This window comes from Plectrocnemia conspersa, unplaced genomic scaffold (genome assembly GCF_051122295.1).
Source record: "Plectrocnemia conspersa isolate PC_06_02 unplaced genomic scaffold, ASM5112229v1 ptg000013l, whole genome shotgun sequence".
NCBI lineage: Eukaryota > Metazoa > Arthropoda > Insecta > Trichoptera > Polycentropodidae > Plectrocnemia > Plectrocnemia conspersa.
In genome coordinates this window covers 24,971,790-24,993,835 of record NW_028277177.1, presented here as the reverse complement: position 1 = coordinate 24,993,835, position 22,046 = coordinate 24,971,790, and the positions used below count along the sequence as shown (strand labels likewise).

At 31.9% G+C, this 22,046-nt stretch overlaps 1 protein-coding gene across 2 annotated transcripts in view; it reads left to right on the top strand.

The window, feature by feature from the left end:
- The window catches only part of LOC148227672 (uncharacterized), a 48,947-nt gene that overhangs the window by 13,995 nt on the left and 12,906 nt on the right, over positions 1–22,046 (top strand). For both annotated transcript variants that reach the window (XM_088201766.1, XM_088201764.1), the window contains exon 2: positions 1,200–1,326. In XM_088201766.1, the coding sequence (XP_088057892.1) occupies positions 1,200–1,326 (127 nt within the window). The remainder of the gene's footprint in view (positions 1–1,199; positions 1,327–22,046) is intronic.

Genomic DNA, 22,046 nt, shown 5'->3' with positions numbered 1-22,046 from the left:
GTCATACTATGGATTGCATCAATAATTGTGCAAAAGATTAAATATATATTGAAGAGCCCTATTCTTAAAAAAATAACTAGGTATCTACATACACATAACATCTGTTGCATGCTGATGCACATTATGTAACAGCAACGTCCTTTTATGCGTTAGAGGCCGTCGCTGTAGTAATTTAATATGCCACATACGTAACTCTATAACAATATTTTTTCTCATGAAAACCATGACCCTTTTTATTAAAACAATGCAAGCGAGCGTTGCTATAGATATATCTTTATTTAGAAAAAGAGGAAATTGCGGTAGTATAACTTCATCAAAAAAACGTTTTAACATTCGATTGAGCTTCGGAAGGAAGACACATAAGTGCAACTACAACAGTAATCCGACACTAAATATTCAATTACACGTTTTATTACCGTGTAGATTGATAGTTGCAATCTATACTTTTTTGCAAGAGTTTTGAAACTCTACCGTTCGGCTATTATGCTAGTATACATTGCGCAATATTATAGCACAATATAATTCAACGAGCTCGAACGAATCGCGCGCATTAGTTTTCACCGAATTCCATATCGTCTCAGAAGACAGACAGACAGACGAAATCGAGAGTCGGTAAATATTCAATAGTTTTTTTACTATTTTCAGAGCATACGTATTTTTTTATCGTTGCGTAATTTCTCCTTTTGTCCATTGTTGATGTTTCTCAGGTGTGGCGTCTATTATGAGCCCACCGCTCCATTGTTCTATCTCCTTGGAGATCATTTAAGATAATGGATATTTGTGTGAGGCTCGCTGAGAAGCTGTGACGAATAATTGTATTTTTTTTAAGCTCAAATAATTGCCTTTGGACTATAAAGATTTTATTCTGATATGTTCTAGGATTTCAGTACCAAAATGAAGTTTAATCATATCAAGATCGTTTTATAGTCTTCTTCTGACTTTATGACATTTTAAAAATACAGTCGTAATTATAGAAATCCCAACATCGCAGAACAAAAATAGTTTCGTCCTCTTCTCCCGCTTTTAATCGATAAGGGTCGTACGTATTTCATCTCCAGAATATATAGTGTTGAATATAATATGACTAATATTTTTGTGAAGTTGTTTTAATAAAATAAAAATAATTATATGAATGCGTATATGTATCTATTAGTCTTTTAAATATATTATCTAATCGGTGGTTTATATTTTTTTTACAGAATATCGCTTCGAGACCGGCAGATTCAAACTCGCAACTCCTATCCGACCTAAGCACGAAATACTACTATTACACTAGAACGAGAGGATTGTTCAGAATATGCTACCCAAAAGAGTGGCCTTCTACTGGTGAGTTTTTGAAATTATGCGATTGAATCCAGATGAAAGCCACACATTAAAAAAAATAATGCATTCTGAAACCCTAATGTTGCGGTCGTGCCTTTTTTGTTCCATCTTTTCTCGAACGCCAAGGGAGCGGAAGATGTGGTCTCGTCATGCACATCTGAGTCCAGTAATTACCACTGATTTCTATCATAGTTTTCTTCTATGATTATTACAAGACAAATTATATTAAAAAAATAATATAATCACAATTATTGTTTTCTCGATGTATTTGAACGACCAAAAATGAAATTGTTCTAGATTCAATCAAAGTGAAAATCGGAACGTGTTCGACGACAGTAGCCTGGTTTATGAATGACACAATTGAAAGGTACTGTCAAGGTCGCTCTTATTAGAAACTTATATATTTTGGTCGCTTTTCAACATTGAGAGACAATTTTCATGCATTTTAAATTTGAATCTAAAAAATTACCGATCAAGGTTCGACTGTATATCGTACATATATTTTGTAAGTAGGCAGACACGTTTGCGGCCGGTCACGTACTGTTTCTTGCCCTCGTAGGCGTATTTCACCCAAACTTTTGAATCCTGTTGATTTTGTTGAAATTCCATCTTCAAAATTATATTCAAATTAATATATAAAGCATGATCAAAGATTCGCAATGTTGTTTTATATCGGGAGGACGGTTATAATCATAAATTACATGCTCAGCGGTTGGGAGCAGGGTCCATAGGAAACTTTTTATATTATAGCTGTTCAAATTTAATTAATAGTATACATCTTATAGGCTTACTTGAAAATGTATAAGCACTTAAAACACGTGTTGATGCTATTTCGAATTTACACGTGTATATTATTGATAATCGGTTCAGTTATCGCGTGTTCATTATACATGTACTTAACATATAATTAAATTAACAGTGATTTTCTGAGTATCGACATTTTCTATTGTGAGTGATTTGAGCTACTATTCTTATTAGCATGCCCTTCTAATAGTATATGAACAAACTATTAACATTTTTACATTGATTAGGAAGTCACGTTTGTGATTCAAGTATGTGATGCATTAATGACGTGAGTTGTTTATACACACTAAATACTTATTGATCTATGAATACAGTATGTGACTTCGATTCACAATGACAGTGTTTACTTTAAAATACGTCTTTGTTTTAAATAGTTACTCTAAGACATTCAATACAACAATGTCTTTGTATGAGACCTTAATTTTTTGGCCAAAAAGATCATTAATTAAACGTCTTTGAATTATTATGACACTTAAACTTCAAATGTGATTAATTTTCTAACGCCTATATGTAGGTCGCGGATTGTTACAAGAAAACAGGTAGTTGAGAGCCAATCGCTAAAAAGTTCTCACAATTTCTCTTCCATGTACAAAATGCAATTTTTAGCAACGCTCTCCATTTTCAAAACTGATCTATAGTCAAAAACAGTAAACAAAATCATAAAACCGATTTTATCACCAGTAACCGTGTCAATGTGCCTATTAATTTACAATGCGCTAAATACTCTGTAACGACATTTTCCTCTATGCGAATGCATAGCTCGAGATATGAGATATATAAATTTGATTGTCTCAATATCTCCATCACACGTGTACCACAATGAGCACGTGTGAGAATCGAAACGGTTCGAACAATAATGCTCATTGTTCTTGTGTCAATTTTCGCAATTCGGATTTATTGTTGCACACATGTGAGTGAACCGTTTCGGTTCAAGAAAATTCTTGACCTTGTTCAATCGACGCCGAATTTGTTCAGAACTGTGTGCACTACATGTGAATGGTATGTAAATATGCATCGGAGCGTCTCCTTTGAGCAGTTGGATGTGCAAATATTTGCGGCTTTCACTGGCAGTGTTTTTAGCGGGTCTTAACTGTCAATGTGTTTAACTGTACATAAGATATATAAACACTGCATGGTGTGTAAATCAAACAATCTTGCCCACCCAGAAATTACTAATGTTTGTGGATTATCTTTCGTAGCCTTCGCCTTACTTTTCATTTAACATAACAGTCGCAATGAAATTGAACTGTTGCTCATAGTTTCAATATATTTAACTGTTCATACAGTGAGTGCATCCATTTCTAAACAATTTTTCTGAATGATATAATTTTACTGTACGTTCACCATACTTTTTTTTTGATACTAATTTTAGGTACACTAAAATCCATGTTTCCCATATAAAAATATGGTTATTATACCTAGGTAGTGGTCAAATAAAAAATCTTATAGATGAGCTATGCTTAAAAAATACGCTGGCTTAAGAATATATAAAAAATATAGTAATGATTTTAATTTATAAAAATTTGTTCAAAATATAAACAGGAGTAATGATAAGTATACCAAACGTATATCCGTATTGTATGCTTTAGAGTTAATAGTAGGGGCGTAAACTAAAACTTGCCATTTCTTTCTCAATTATGAATAATGATGAAATGTATAGCTCTCGAACTGACTGTGTTAACGCAAATAGGGTATATCTACTGGTGTTATGATTTTACTAAAATGTCAGTGAAAATATACGTTCACTGTTAATACATATTTACTGTAACATATATACAATATGCAGTATACCCCCAATAACACGGTAAATTGGGGACGTGCTATTTTTGTGCGTGTAGCTGGGGAACTAGAAAATACTCATACAATTTTTTTGCAATACGTACGTACAAATCTTGTTTTATCGAACATTTTACGTTTATTAAAGGGAATAGTAATAATATATTTATATACACTAAATCTTTGAATACTATAATTTAAAAAAATAATTGTGATTATCTATATCTCTCAACTGTATATGCATATATGAGTTCTTAAACATTTTCGCATTAAAACAGGTCGTTCCCTAGTTATTATTATTATTTGTACACTTTAAAAATTACAGTCAGATCAGTCATAAGTTATACCGATTTTACATAAAAAAAATATTGTCGGTGTGGTTGATTTATCAACGAGCAAGATGCTAGTAAAATGATATTACATATAACATTAAGAATCCATTTAAATAGGATTATGTGATACACAGTAAAATGCGCATTATATTAACCGTGAACTATAAATTTTATAGTTAATGAGACACACAGGAATGTGTGTACTTATAGTGTGTTAACCTCTTCTCTATAATTTCTAATAATTCTGTCTTAAATTTCAAAACTAATTTTGTACAATTATTCGCTAAAATCTTTATAGACGGCGATTCGTAAACTTAAATTTGCGGCAATTACTGCCGCGGATTTTTCTCAATAACATATTAGATTTTTAGAGCAGTGCTGTTTTTAAAAATCTTGCGTTGTTCCCATTTATCGTTTCATTTTGGATGAAACACTACAATATATTATGATATGGTAAGTAACGGAGAGAATATCTAAACACCATTCTTAAACTATTCGCAACCCACCAATCATCAACCTTGAGAAACGCTGTTATAGAACGCTCGATTGGTCGGTTTGTATGATAGATCTTTATCGTGGCGTTGTGTAGTTTCGAGTCAGGTACAAACTCACCTGTGTCACTCGATCGGGAATAAAGAACGAAACGAATGTACACAGGCCACGTTTCTTGTTTGGGTATTTTTACCACGTTAGTCACACTTCGAGAAACACGTTTTTCGGGTTTGAACCCTCGACATGTCACGGCTACACAAATCCAATCACTTCCTGCCCAACGGTAAAGTCACATATTATAAATATTTGATGATCATAAAATTGTGAATCTCTTTAAAAAATATCCGTTTCCCACAGATATCTGTGGCTTCATCTCAACACTACACAATACCCGCATTATTGAGTTACTATCTCTACCCTAATGAGAGCGGGGGCTCGCGATAAGGACATCCGCTTCTAATGCGACACACTTGTCCTTTCTGTTTTTGTTTCTGGCCACTTTTGTATCGACGCTAGTGTGTCATTAGTTATTATTCATAATGTGTAGTGATATCACTACAGAGTTCGCTAGAAGGATATACTGCTCAGCTCGAAAATAGCCCGTGATGAGCATAATTGCAGGTTGGATCATTGGTATTCAATATTAATCATATGCTCGTCTTAGATGCGATTCTGAGCAATGGAGTCATTCATATTCTATCGTTTGTGGTGATTCAAAGTGGTCGAATTTTGTTCGTACTAACATAAAAAACCTGTTTTGTCTGCCTTCTTCAAAACTCGATTAGCTTGAGATCAATCACGCATGGAATGCTTTAATTCAGTGTTTCTTAATCGATAATTTCGGTGCTTGTTAATTATATAGTATGAACAGCCTTTAGTAACCCTCTAGACTCGTGTGCTCTTTGATTCTAATTCCATATTCAAATAATACAATAAACGATTATAAATTAATCAGTAAATCAGAGATATGACACATTTCTTTAGAATAAAGAATTATATAACATATGTTCATGTACAGAATATCAAGAATGTAAACCTCAAAGTAGTCAGTGTAATGTTGTACTATTAAATTCTGTAAAATATGTATCTACACATCGCTGAGACTAGGATCATACTAAATTGGACATTGATATGTTTCTAAAATATAAAAGAAGGCCTTTTATGTTTACATTTTCAATGATCGAGTAACAGGGCCAGTCTTTGCAAATAAATATGTACATATGTCTTCCCAATCTTATTCATGGACATACATACATATATCCATTGCTATAATAGTGGGACACTAAATTCTTCACAAGTTCATAATTTCTCTAGAATATTTTTAAGCAACAAATATTCTGATGTAAAAAGCTTTTTTGCTTACTGATTTTTTGCTCAGTTAGGAGAAAGCGGCCGTCCTGTTCAAATGTGCGTTTTGGGTTTTCAATTGTAGATATATAATTTTAATATTTTTAATTTATTTATTAGTGCTAAAAAATTGTGATTTTTAGTGAATAAAATTTATTTTATATTATATAGTAAATGAATTAATAGTTATACAGTTTCATACACACATACATATGTACATATATATATTAAATATTAAAAAATGTATTGATTTTAATTTTAAAAATAATTGCTTTATACTTTTAATCAGTACGAAATTCAATTTCAAGTATATCTGCTAACGAAAATACTACAACTTATATTACTATAATTAATTACTTAAGGCAGACTTAAGAAACATAATTCGTATTAATTTAAAGATATAGAAAAATAAAGAAAATCCACAGCTGCACAATATTAACTCGAAAATATGAGGAATTTCTGCAATTACACAAGTCTCTAAGTCTTCTCTAAGATCGTGTTGAATTCTTGAGTTCCAGTGACTAAAGGCCGAACTGAAGAGCGTTTGCTTTATCAGGCTTTTAAGGGTCGTTTTGGTTGCTTGTCAAGTACTGACTAAAGTGTTTAAAGGAAGTGATCAAATGAGTTCAGTTTTCGATCGTCTAGCAAATCTTGTTAGACGTAACGTTGGTTCAAAAATCGGTAATTTGGCTATAAGCTAACAAGGAATGCCTAATCCAAGGCTTGGTACATGTATATCCTTTGTATTTGGCACTGACCTTTTTGTTGACGGTTGTTTTGCAGGTGCTTTTAAATAATTTAATATATGTCCGCTGAGACAACGCTGGCAAGAAAAAAACATTTTCACTAATAAGAGTGCAACTTATTTCGTCGCAACGATCACGGGAGGTCCCGACAGTTATAGTGAAAAACATTAGTTGCTTTTAAAAATATGTAAAAAACGTTTACTTAGAATTCAATTTAAAACTAAAGTTTTCTTAAATTATTCACATGTAACATTTTCATTAACGGGCCTCTAGTAATGGATATGATAATTATATTTATAATTTTTAATCATAATGTGTGTGTAATTTAATTCAAAGTCAAAGCTTTTAATATATGTATTTAAAAATTAATTATGTATTATATACCTTAACTGATATTTACATTATATCTGGCATTGTGTTTTTTTATAATATAAAATGTTATACGTCCAATAAATAACTCTGTATGCAATGGCCTTAATTATACCCAAAGAAAAAATATAAATTCACGTTTACGTTGCGCAACGTATACGTTAGATTTTCCCATTGATCGTACATCTGCCGTTTTTTCCTAAAAAAATAAACCTTACGAAATTTTCTTACGGATTCAGTAAAAATCGTGAACGTGCCATTTTTTGCATAACAGTTTATAAATACTGTTACATGTCGATTTCCCCGAGCGGTATCTCCTTCACTTACCCACATGTAACATTACAGTAGCAGCACGATGGAAACTGTTAATTTATTTGGTACGTTGTCCAATTTAATACACCTGCTTCTATTATGTCTCCTTGGATCATCACGATCTTTCATGAAAGACCAAATGATCCACTTTTTCAATGTGCGTACAAAATGGTCAATTTGTTTCGAGCGATTCGGCGTTCTCGATAGGACGTTAACGGTTAAGATAATTATCAGGTGTGTTGTGTTTTTTTTCCATTGCCATTCTTCCTCTATGGGTCAGTATAGTCAAATGGCCACTATTAAAACGCAGTTAAGTGCAGTTAAACGATGTTAACCGAGTGTGCAGACAATTGGTTTAAAAATAAACTCAGATCAATTGTGCTAAACGGTGGTTGAATTGATTTGATTTTGAACAGTTATTGAAATAAAATATTAAAAAAATACTGATGTTTATAGTATATAGCACAATACAATAGTCATATTTTGATGAGTTACTTAAAATCCAAAGGTCATACAATTTTATCTTTTTTTTGTTAAAAAAATACCTGCTGCATTGTGCGAGATATAGAGGTCACATTCGTTTGATTGAATACAATCTCCATACATTATGCCATCTTCAAGGTCGATATTGGAATTATGTCATCTATTAGCGTCTGGGTGTTGACTGGATTGCCGTTCCTATATGTGGGTCTTCTTCGTCTTACCGGACCTCAATTTTTAGGCAATCTGTTACGATTAGGCCGAACGGGCACGAAAGAGAAAAGATCTTTGGCGATGATAACCGGTCGTCGGTCAAAGAGATGCGTATGTATATTTATCTAAGGCAAGCCCGTCCGATTCTCATAATTAAAAATAACGTCTAGCATAGCTCGGCTTGGGCTTGTTTATTTGGTCACTGAAATAGTTTATTAAATTATGACCCAGGAACGATCCCATGGATGCCAGTGATTGGAGTTGACTTGAATGGTCGAAGAATGCACATAAACGTCTTTGATGTATTCGACGTTAAGAAATGAAAATGAGGAAAACGTGTTAAAAACAAAACGACTGACTGCTATGCGAGGTTAAAAATTTGAAGTGTTTCGATCTTAAAATTCTTGACTTGCACTAGTCATTGACTCACATAATGGATTTAAATATTTGTTGCATTTATACGTGACAGAATGACTGAAGACGTTGTTTTAGTTGATCTATTATTCAACTCGTTCAAATAATTTAAAAACTCCATATTCACAAAAAAATATACAATTCGTATATAATCAAAAACGGCAAACTCCAGTTATCATTTTTTACAGTAGACGTAAAATATGTTTATTTTTTCTATGTGTAAAGATAGTATTATTCTTTTTTTATATACAGTGGAGTATCAACGGTTTATCACTACAAACTTTAAAATAGGATTTAGTCAATTTTGACATTGACATATGAAGTTTGACATCATTGTTTTTGACATGTCTGGAGTTATCGCTATTTGTTGTTTATCTCTTATTAATGCAGTACAGATTTGTTATTAATAATTGATGCTGAAAATATTTAGTTCTAAATTAAATAAGGTTTAATTAATAATTTATGATAAAATTTACAGTTTTTTATGTTTCCGGTTTTCTCCTATTATTTTTTTAAATTTTATATCCACTGGATGGTAAAACTGATGAGTCAATTGTGATGACTAAAACATTATTTAAATTGTTGAAAACTTTATAGAATTATGTTTAAATCTTTTGACGGCACCTACAGATTCCATCAAGAAAATCGCTAGTATATAATGGACACCTAAATGTGCCATGAAGGTTTGAACCTTGTAATATGGTTATTTTATATAAATTAAGGCTAAAATCACTTTAATTTGTTAAGCTATAATATTTAAAGAATTTGTCTCATAAATGGGTGCTCCCCACATAAGGGTTAAGGAGTTTACATTTTTTAATTTTTATTGGTAGGGAGATTGCATTATTTTATATTAATTATAATCATAATTTTTGCTGCGACATTGCAGAAATGAGGTCGGAATAGCGTAGTCCGTTAGATCTAGACTAGTAACCCAGGGGTCACGGGTTCGAGCCACTGCATTAGACCAACCTTTACAAAATATCATATAATTTATTGTTTTAGACTTTTTGGTATTCTATATGAAGATGAACATCACTGTAGTTAATGATTGATTTATTTTTATATAATCAAATGACATCTGCTCTAATTACGAAAAACACCACCGGAGCGCCACTATCTACTTTGCTTAATGCACAAAATAAGCAAAACAATTCCTGCCCAATTCACACATTCGGCAGATAGTTTGCCTAATTCATGAATAAAGCAACGGGCTTGCACTTTTCATGAATTAGGCAATTTTTGCCCATTTCACGCAATAAGCGATTTCACCGATTCGGTGTAACATATAATATGTAAACGCGTAACATTCGGATAAAATATACTGAAAATATAATATATGCATTACGTGTATCAATAAAGTTACGTTCAAATCTACCGCTGTAATATAACAGGCGTTAACTAAAAAAGCGTTACAGCGTGTATAACAATACTTCAGACTAAGAATCGTTTGGCAGTTTAATTATTTATAATATAATTTCAATTAATACCTCAGTTAAGCAGTTAAGATCCCCCTAATTTCAGCTTATTTATATGAACGTCACACGTAAATAAATAGCGTAATTTTAGTATTCTGAGTTATAAACCTGGCACTCTACCAATACGTTATAATAAGCACAATTAAAGTTGTAATATTTTATTATTTAACATTTGATGCAACTAACTCTTGATATACCGACAATAGTGTTTAAAGTATCGATAGTCATTGAGTAAACTTCATTTTCGGAAACACTATTTTACAGTTGTATAAAGTAAAGATTAAATTATTTGAATTAAAGCTTACAATTTTAACGATTCCTGATATAAAATTTGTATATGGAAATATATGCTAATTTATTATGTGTACATCTAACCCTTATGTTCTATATTTAGGAACATATTTTTTTCCATCTATATATCCACCATTATTATCCATTTTATTAGCGGTTTGTTAGTTAATAATATATTTTTTCGTAGCTACAGTTCACTGTATGAATAAATAGAATATCACGCCATCAGTTCGCATGTACAGTGCATTATATTAATTATTCTAACCAAATTATATCAGTCATTTCAAGCGCGAGCGATTTTAAATTTATAAATGTGGTTATAATTATTGTCTTTGCGAGATTATAAGCTAATATAAATAAAGAAATGTATCTTCCTTATTTGTTAATCGAGATTTGAGTCATTATCTTTTATCAACGCTTATTTCCATTGACAGTTTTGAATCATCGTTAAAGTGGGACATGATTTACTTGTAAAGTTAATCATGTTCCACTTTAATTATGCAAATGCAAAGCGCAGCCATGAAATTGGTGACCCCTATGATAAGGTATCGTGAATTATACAGACTATAGAATATTTCAAATATAATGTATTACTATCATCATTAGAGATGCTGTTTTTTTGTACATAAACCTATATTCATAGAACTTTGATCTCCATTTATTTCTAACTGTTGCGCAACGGCTCAGCAGGCCACACACGCCACAACTCACATACAGTATATAATCATATCGATTGTTTACAATCAATAAACGGGCGCATCGAGAACGTTGACCGTTACAGTTTTGCGTTTTTGAACGTTTTGGATGCATCTGGCTCGCTGCCATGATTTTGCATCTGGGTTAAGAAACGCGGATATAGAGTCCAAGTTAATATTAAATGTGTACAAATTTATATGGCGAAGATTTCCTAGTAGTTAGTGTATAGATACAGTAATTAAATTGTAATAAGTTTCGCGGAAGTGACTGCTATTGCTTAATTTATTTTTGTGTGTGTTTGTATGCAATTTTATTGTCGCATCAAAGGCGCATCGAACCAAGCGTGGAATGAGTAATTCAGCGTCGATAATCTGACGTCTAATTGGATAATTATCTACGGTTTTGATTGTGCTATGTTGTGAAACGTATTGCCAATTAAATGCTATACTATATCATATGTTATACCATTCTATTTTTTTTTATTTATGACAGCAGCGTGAATTTATCCTAATCGTATGAAATTAAATTATTGTCGACTTACTTGTAGTGTATGTTTGGCCGTTTGGTTGTTTGAATATTATATATTTATTTAATATATTTTTTTAGATCAGTATATTCAACTGCAAAAGATTGAGTCATTGTTGTTTTTGTGTTCAAAGTAATTAGAAAGTGAATTATTACAATTGCATAATATATTACAATTCAATGATTACTGTTGATTTAAATGAACAAAGGTCAGTATTACAAAATTCAGTTTTCATTCTGAATAATCAGTATAGTGATTGTATTAAAAAAGCGATTACCACAGTAATGTTTATGAAACAAATCACACATCAGGTTAAACATTTAGATTTCTGACGTCAGTCTTGTTGTGGAATGGTAAGCAAACTGAGGCAAAAAAATATTATTTAATAAATTAAGATATTCTCTAAAAAAATTCACTATGTATGTATTATATATGTTACAGTGAAGTTATATTTTCACTGACGTTTCAGTGAAATCATAACTTCACTGTATTCACGGTATTAATAATTATAATTTATCTAATATGCGATAGGGAAATTATATCCTGTTCTAAAATGTACATGAAATCAATTAAAGAGTTGCAAAACGTCCATTGTTCAGACATAACTTTATCTAACTATGGTTTTTGAACTTTCATTGGGTTAAGATTGAGTTTGGTTTAATTTGTTTTAAATATTTTAGTATTTTGTTGAACAATGTTATGTCAAAATTCTGTTAATCTCTGATCATGTGAAAATTCGCGTCTAGATCATCCGTTTGTAAACAAATGATGTTTTTATTATAAATTATTGTCATGTTGTGGTATTTTGTAATCAATAAAACAATTCCTGTAATATTATATTGGTATTTTAAAAAATATTATATTGAACAGATATTCAACCTGGAGAGTGATACTAAAACTGCTCTCATGTTTTTGAGTTAAATATGTATATAAATAAACAAAATAAGTAAGAAAGTGATATTTTACACTTTCCTCAACAAATTAAATTAAAAAAGTAAAAAATAATTGCACTTGTAATTTCACATGGTCACTCTATTATATTTTCTCACCAATACTGTGACGATGAGCGTTCAAATCTTGGATGGACTGTACAATGTTAAATTCATCTGTGTCATAACAATCGATGTTTAATTCGATTCTTAGTGTTTTCTGTTTTACTAGTATTATTATACACTAATTTTATGTCATTATTTGCACTTATGTTAAATAATAAAAAAAATATTATATAATATTTGAGTCACCGAAAATTTAAAAAAATGAAATAAACATTACAATCCATTATTTTAATGTTTTTTTAAATATATTTTTATAAATACATAATATGTGACATTGCTAATTTTTTTAAAATTCTTAATGCTTTATTTCATTTGGCTGCTTAGCTAGATTTTTTAATGACATAAATATATAGTATTACGCATAGTATTTTTTTTGTTAACACTGGCTAAAGTTTAAAAAAAATATAGGCTTTACAATGAAAATTGTTTCGTTAAAAGTAATATGAAAAATGAGATCACGTAAAAAATATTTTGCGACTACTTTTGGTAAGTTAGTAAATTGTATGATATCACTTAACCAACGGGTCAGGTAGTACCTATCCGCCATGTAAGCTGATGGTAATCCACAGAGCAGGTAGAATCTACCGTTTTTGCTATCTGATGCTTAGTATTTACTCGCAAAAATTAAAGTTTATTGTGCTGCTATCTATGAAATGAAAGAAAATGTTTAAATCGTATTTTGTACACATACATGGAGATCGTAAAATGACTCAAAAACCATAAATTATATAATACAATTTAACCCACATTAGCTTTGTTTAAATTAAAGCTTAGAATGCTATTAAATTTCGTTGTAAATATTATTTAATTACGATGTTAAGTAATTAAGTTTCAATTTAGATTTTATGCCACTTACATATTGAAAATCATTAATTAAATAATTTTAACAGATGTATTAAAGTTTTTTTTCATTGAATTCAAAAGTTATTATATATTTTATTTTAACTGCTTTGCGCGAAATATTCATAAAATAACATTTTGATTAAGTGATATTATACATTCAGTAGCGCAATGTTATAAATCTATCTCTTTTAAGTGCCTGTCAATGTCCCTTCGCTTCGATTTTGACACTTAAAAGCTTTAGCTATTCGAAGAATTGATTTAGTTAGTCCATTCGAACGTCGATCCTTGATGTTTTCGAGCAAAACTAGACGCTCTAAAATATATTTTGCTTTTCAATATTTAATAATCTTCAAGCATACTTTAGACCATTATATCATTATTTTGAATTGCCTAGATGATTTTTTCTTTTAACTATTAATACATTCGAATAAAATCTAAGACCGAAACTTCTTTGACGAAACTCCGCCTCTTCGATCGCTTTGTCGATGCACTGTACATATTTTATTTATGACCGTATAAATATTTTTTTAACCGATGGTTTTATAATGAATCACAATAATTATTGCGCAATTCTTTTAAGATGATATGCATATGAATAACATATTTAGAACTCTCGCAAAACTTATCGCACGAGTGCCATTATACGTTTTCGAGTTCACCGATTCGAATCGACGAGCGCGATCATCTCAACCGAAATGGGAACTTTCACTCTTTTGGTATCTCACGAATTTTCCCTGTGCATTTTTTTGTTTGTTTGTTTGTTTTTCTTTTTTTTTTTTTTTACTTTTTCCGACCATTCTCCTCCCATAGAACTCTAAAATCAATGACTCTTTTGTTATACATTAATAGATTTCTTCCCTTTGAAAGCGTTTCAAATTAGTCAAAAGTCGCCAAATCTGTCATAAAGGGTATGTGTGAAACAATATATCTACATATTGCATGTTCGAGTTTCGTCAGGTCGTGGGAAATAGAAAGTAGGCGCAGGAATGCCGGGCAAATCGTAACAACTTTCGACCCGCCCGTATATGAGAAGTCTAGATCTGAAGATATGCTAGAAGATTGCTGCTGAACGAGTGTCGTTTGAATGTTTGCTTTTTAGAGAAATAAATACGTTGTCGTTGAACTCCGATTGTCTGAAGACATAACTGTTGTCCGTATCCGTGATACACTCGCGTTCCGCGTTTCGGTTTCCCTCTAATTGCTTCTTCAAACAAACACCTGCTTACGGATGTAATTGTATTGTTTAGTTAAGAATTAAAAAAAAAAACATAGTTAAGAGGGCGTTGTGTGTGTTAGGAATATATAAAATAAAATTATACCGGGTATGTGAATAACTAGGATGATGTCTTGAAAACCCTTCTAAACATCTCACAAGAGTTATTGAAATTATTTCAACTTCCTCTGATTTGCTTTTAAAATAAAACTAGATATAAACTTAGGAATTGATGCTCGGTGTCCCTTGGAGAGAATGAACGAATGTTTACAACATTGAATATCGGTGATTTGCACGAAACGTTTTCTAGGTTTTCAGGAATATGTATTGAGGGGTGAAAAGGACAACATAAAACCGTTTATTGTATTTGGAAAGAAACAAGAGTAAGAGGAAAATCTTTCCTTAAACGCACTGATTCAGTAAACATGTGAGTTACGATCCTCAATAATGAAGGAACGAAAATAAATAATTAAAATATATTATCAGATATCATTATTCAGGAATGACAGATTTTTAATTTATGGACAACTTGATTAAATATTATAAATTTTGAACCAATGTCCTTCACCTGCTTCGTAGCACTCCATATTTGTTGTTAGATAATTGTGGAGATTTAATCTCTAGCTATATATAAAAAAGAATGACTCGTGGTCGTATGCTTTATGACATTATATTATGATACATGCAATAATGTAATAACAAGCCTTCACCCATCGTTGTAAATTGGTATACCCCGCAGCTTAAAAATAGTTCGTCGTTAAATGGTTTTAAGATAAATAGTAACATCGCGAGCCCCACTCCATCTGATCGATCGCTCTTGCTATCGCGGTTGATGATAATAATTGCAAGAACTAATAATTATATAAATATATATTTTTTTAATCATTAATCATTTTGGAAATAAAATAAGTGAAGCGGTTATACGTTGTAGACCATTTAGTATATTGTTTTAAACGCATATTGAGCCGTTAAATAATTTTATTATCCTTTTTTGTATTGAAGTTGCTAAATGGCATGGCCGACAGAAGTATAACTACGTGTTATCCATTGTATGGTAAAAAGGCCTTACGAGTCCAACCCTATGGGTGGGCAACCAGCTTGTACTAAATATGTTATTGGAGATATATTAGTGTTTCTCCCGAGCGCTCAGGGAGACGGGTTCTCGCTGGCTGGCTGGCACTGCATTACGTATCATCCTAGTAACAGAACCACCCCCCAGGTCTACGGGGGGTGTTTATGTTGCCTCAGTCGCACCCTTCAGCCCTCGGACCCGAGGAGAGGCCGAGCCCTTTGGCCTGCTTGCGTTACGCTGCCATGCTTTGTTCGTACTAGGTAGTGCTTCGCGCTCTACCTCAGCTGGCCAGCCCGAGAGTTCCCTTCCCCTCAAGGGCTTAGGATTTAGCCCTTGCTCTTTCACAATAATGGATGGCGTGAGTCCAGCGTGTGATGGACTGGCGCCCAGAGGCATGGTCGATAAGCTGCAAGCTTTAGAGTGCCCTAGAGAGTCGCGATCACAACTCTCATTCTTGACCGTTGCAGCCAGGACGTCAGCACTCCTCTTGCACGAGTCATCCAGCTTCTCAACGAGCTTGCCAAACACAAAGATGTTTTCGGCGATAGATATGAGGAGCTGGAAAAATATTTGGGATGGTTCTCATATATCATATTTCAGGTGTGCACCATAATTTTTTTTTATAAATTTTGTTTGTATAATGGTCACCATGACGCATTGGGGAAACCTATCAAGTCACGATGGTCAGATTTGTAATAAAAATAAATGAATATATAGCTTTCTCATTCGAAAAGGTGATGGTATCTCAATGTTTTTACGTTATTTATGACTATTTTGTACATCTTGTTTAAATATTTAGTATCTTAAAAAGACACATAAATTTTATTCAAAGTATTCCCCCTAATAGCTATTTAAAGTTTATACAATACATATAATTTTAAGTCGCACCATATTCCCATCTATTTCCACGTTTAATAAGCCCTCGATTGTTGTTTTTCGCCAGAGGAGCACTCCAATTAAAATATTTGTACACCGTTACGCGTTTAACGTAACCGGACTCAACTCAATTAGCATAAATTTGCTCAAATCGCTCAAAACGACGATTTTTTCACCAAAATATCACATCGCCGATCAAACATAGCGTTTTCTTTTACCGCAATCGAATCTATTCTCAGAAAACGGCATATTGGATCTGTCTCCTTCGCTTCGATCGATCGTATGACTAATTTACTTTTTTCAAGAACCATTAGTAACGCGAATTCCGAAGCGTTGCTTGGTTTTTTTCTCAGACTCGGTAGTTGTCTGTCTGGTGAGTGATTTTGATGTTTATTGTGTTGGTCGTTATAACAATGGCTGTGTGCTGCAATGCGAAAGATTAAAATTGAATATTAATAAAAATGATTAATCGTGGCGAGATTTCTAATTGTGGAAATTACAATAGTAACGGTAGGAAATGTCAGCCTTTATTATTATGCGATTGGCTTGAGAATGATGACTAAGTGGTGATTTTTGATGATCATCATAGCAATGTGGTTCGCCTTGAAGGTTTTATTGAAATTAAATTATTTTGGGCCTGTTTAGGCCAGAATTAGTTAGTAAACAGTGGCACATGTGAATCAACTTATTTAAAAAAAATACTGTTAGAATTTTAGGGTAAAATGTTACTGATGTCACATGTGTTTTTTTGTTTGAAATCTGATTTCTGCAGGTGTGCACCAGATTCCATTTACTTGTTCCAGGAACGTATTAGTAACATATTCTAAGCAACGTATAAATATATGTATTATACTATTTCATACAAAAATACCCTAATATATAATTTCTGAAATTTTCTTGCTGCTCTCCTTGATTTTGTTAAATTTATATCAAACGTAAAGCAGTATTGTTTCAACTTATGTTTATGCATCTTAATATTTTAACCATTCATTACAACATGTCTCATATTTGTTGGGTCAGAATTTTAATACGGCTGTGGTCAGAATTTATATTACATGGGTCAGAATTTATATTAAAAGGTCGGATTTTTTTATTTAATGGTTATAATATAAATTGGACTGGTCAGCATTTAAATGAAATAGTAAGATTTTTTTGACATATGGTCAGCAAAATAATACATAGTCACTATAAAGATTGGTTTGACCTCTAAACACGTTGGTTTAGGCTTGCAACGTCATCAGATGTCAACACAAGTCAAGCGTGTTCTCCGCCGCCGCTCTGTCCTTATTCCCGCTTCGTTCGTCGCTCTGAATACCTTCGCGTCCTATATACAGTTAAATATATTTGTTGAGTAATTCATGGGGTGTCCACTGTTTTGACCGACGCTCGCTCGCACTTTACCCGTCCAACAGTTTAGATGCGAGCGAGATATTTTACAAGATATTTCTAAAATATTACATTTATAAATGTTGTATAATATTTTTTAATTCACATGATCGTCCTATATTTTTATTCCGACCGTATGCTATTTTTATTCTAATCATTTAATATTTATTCTGATCCTGAATAGTATAATTATGACCAGGCTGTTAATAAAATTCTGACCGAGATTTGATTATTATTCTGACCCAAAGTTAACTTAAATTCTGATCAATTATTTTGTCGCCTTATTCATCATTAATTATAACAAGCGACATATTACATATTAAAGGACGACCTTCGTCGATTAACGGCGCAAAGGTCGCTGCGTCGCATCCGGCGCCAGATTACCCCTCGCCAGACGCAGGACCGCATTCGTTAAAAAATCAACGAAATAAAAAAATGATCGACTCTTTTGTTGCGTTTGTATCAGCCGTTCTTGCAGAGCGACTGGTGGTTTTACCGTTGTTTGACCGCGCCTCCAGCGAACGCCTCAGCACGCGCATGCACGATATACACTCGATTTACGATCGCTAAACGACTATGCAAAAGTAGAGGGATAGCGATGGAGGTATCGCGTGTAATAGAGGTATGTATGTGTAAATGCGCGGAGAGTGCTTAGCGAATGTGCTGAGTCGATTGCACAATATTGAGATGACAGAATTATAAAATCTTTGATTAGCTGCACAGTAAAAACAATATTTTATAGAACCGCGTGAATGCTTCTATCCTTGCCTATTTCGAGTGCGGCAGACGAAGATCCATTTTTTACTATAGGACAATTTGCACGTCATCTTTTACTTTTTATTTTTAATGTCCTTTGATCTTTTTAAAAGCTGCTCATTTTAATATGTAGATAATAACATATTGTCTGATTTATATAATATAGTTCTCATCAAAGTCGATTGTGCGAATTTAAAATTGTCTACATTTATAAAATACGACAATAGCGTACTACTTTTCATATTATGAATAAATTAAATTAAACTAATAATAGTAACCAAAAATATGCTAAAGAGAAAATCAATTATACTAATTTAAATTCAGAAAACAGCTACATAATTATGAAATTAGATCTGCTGTTGATTACACATTCCTCAAACATTTTCTGTGAAGTTTGGCACAAATTCTTAAAAATATATTGCATTTAAAACCTTTAATGATTTACCAAAATCAACTAGGAATAATTGCAAAGAAATTAAAAAATAGTTTTTAATGAATTCACGCAATTTTAATAAAATAAAATTAAATCAATAAATAATATATTTATCATATCATAATATATTTATTATTAAATTTTACCATTTATTATTTTTTAAATTTAATAATAAATAAGTGTACAGGCGGCCCTCGACTTTAGCACGTAATTGGTTCCTGAAAATGTGTGCGAATGTTGAATGTACGAAAGTCGAGGGATGTAAAAAAATTGAAATTGTGTGTATTTTAAAATATTTATTTATCAAGTAAATATAAGGTGTTTAAGAGGCGTTTAAGAGACACGTTTAAGTGGGGTTTGCGGGAGTTTCATTTGAAAAGTTATCAAGAGTTAACTGTTTTCCACTATTCTTTTTTTTTTCTTCATATAGTATTTTATAACATGCTATGTTTTTATTGATCGCCCCACGCACTTGCGATATGCGTTCTCATTTGGGATCACAATCTTCAATAATATTTAAAAAGTTGTCAATGTGCGTGAAGGCTTCATTCATATTTTTCATTGTTAAAGAGTTTTCCAAAATAAACCTGTCTCATCTACATTAAATATTTGGCTAGAGGTATATTCTACATCTTCAATAATTTTGGATAATTAGGAAATAAATTCTTTTGCAGCATCTTTATTCGTATCAGCCGATTCTCCAGTAAATTTAATATTATAAAGAGAATACCTCATTTTAAAATTGTAGAACCAACCGTTACTTGATTGAAAAACCGTGTTAAAATATTTTTTTAATCTATCCTTCCAATCTTTGTGCAATCTAAGAGCTTTTGCTTGAATAATTGAAATACTCAGAGGGACATCTTTTTGATGTTGGTCATCGATCTACGATGACAAAGATTTTCCTTTTCATCCATGTTTTTTTTGCTGTTTTTTTGGAAACATATCATTAAAGATTGTGGAAATATATTTTTACTTTGAACGTATTCTTTAATTATATTTTTATTTTGCAAAATTGAACATATCGGTGACCTGTTTGTATCATACGAACGTCCGATTGAAGCAAAAGATTCACCGCTATCAAAACGTTTTTAAAAAAAAAATTAAATTTAAAAAAATTGTTTTTTTTTTTTAATGTGCGAAATAGCGAATTGTGCGAAAGTCGAACGTTCGAAAGTCGAGGGCCGCCTGTAATTATTATATTTATAATTTTAATATATCAAATTGTAACCGCAGAGTTATTTATTACTCATGCGGAAGTACGTAAATAATTTTTTTTTTTAAATATCAAATTTATGCTAATTTTATGTAGAAATTAAAATATGGTATTACATCTGCAGATAAACAAAAATAATAGTATGATTATGTGTTGTTTGTGCATTCACATCCGGGCTACTATTAATTGCCCCATCCAATGTTTGATGAGTATCGAAATTTTAAATACATCGCCTCCGGCGCCTGCCCTGCTTTCCGTCCAAATCAATCGCTCAATATTATTAATCACTGTAATTTTATCCCCAATGCGGCCGCGACCAACTTACAAAGACCCAATTTACTGAATTCAGAATTAAAACATATAACCTGATTTTTTTAATGAAATAGAATATAATTTAACTTTTATCGTTTCCATTATATTTTTCAAACAAGGTTGTTTTTTAACATATATCAATAGTTTTTAATGACATATTAAAAACTGTTAACTTAGAATTGAATAGAACTAGCAGCAATTCTTGTCAAATATGACATGTTTATTTCACTCACGTGTGAATGGCATTGTCTTGTGCTTTCTACATTATCACAGTGTCATGTCATAACCTTATTGCGATTCTAATTGTGTGTTCATCGGTGACATGGCAGGCAGGTAACCCATGATTATCGCCTCTAAAGCCACGGAGCCATTTTGGAATTTGTGGCACAAGAACGCCCTGAATAGGCAATTTTAGGATTTGTGTCAAGAAACTAGACTATAGCGAAAATGTTGCTAATTTTTACAACGTAAATAGCTGTTTGAATAACATCTACGGAGAAATTTGTACAGGTGTTAACTAAGTATATTTGTGATTAAGAGAATTTTTAACATTTTTCTTTAAAGCGCCACTCATTTCCATTCCAATCCCACACAATCTCAATGTCTGTTCCGAACGAACAATGCTCCCAAAGTTAAGATGTTTATTGTTGACAGGTGCTAACAAACTAGTTAAGTTGTTGCTATGTTATTTTACGATATTAACTGCAATTTAGATCTTCAAGGTCTGCCGTGCTAGTTCTTCAATTACGGAAGTTGTTATTTCTTTATATAAAAAAACATCTTCTTGTATCATATTTTTTGCAGTACCGGATCAACCTTGACACTACTTTGATTTTTTAGTATTCAGTCAGTTGTTATAATACTTCCTTATAACGTATGTTAATATGACCCACTATTAAAACTGTAACTCGATTTGAATCAAACTAAGGTTTTGTAGTAAACTGCTGTTTGTATAATATTTAGAATGATTTAACCAAATACTCGTGATTTAGAAAGTATAACATTAGTATTTCAACGATGTCGTTAGATTAATGTATCCATCAAATATTGTAGAAAGTACTTTTAATGATGACTATTACTTCTTATTGCTCTTTAGATGTTTTATTGTGAATTTGATGGAAAAAGTTTTGCCAAATATGAAAATAGAAAATAGCATGCCTGAAATGTGTTAATAATGAAACAGTCACAGTCGTAATTGAAATGGTTATTGTTAATTAATTAATCATAACTGCAAATCATGCTCGAGTTACGAGAACCATTATGTTAGGTCGAATTAAAATAATGT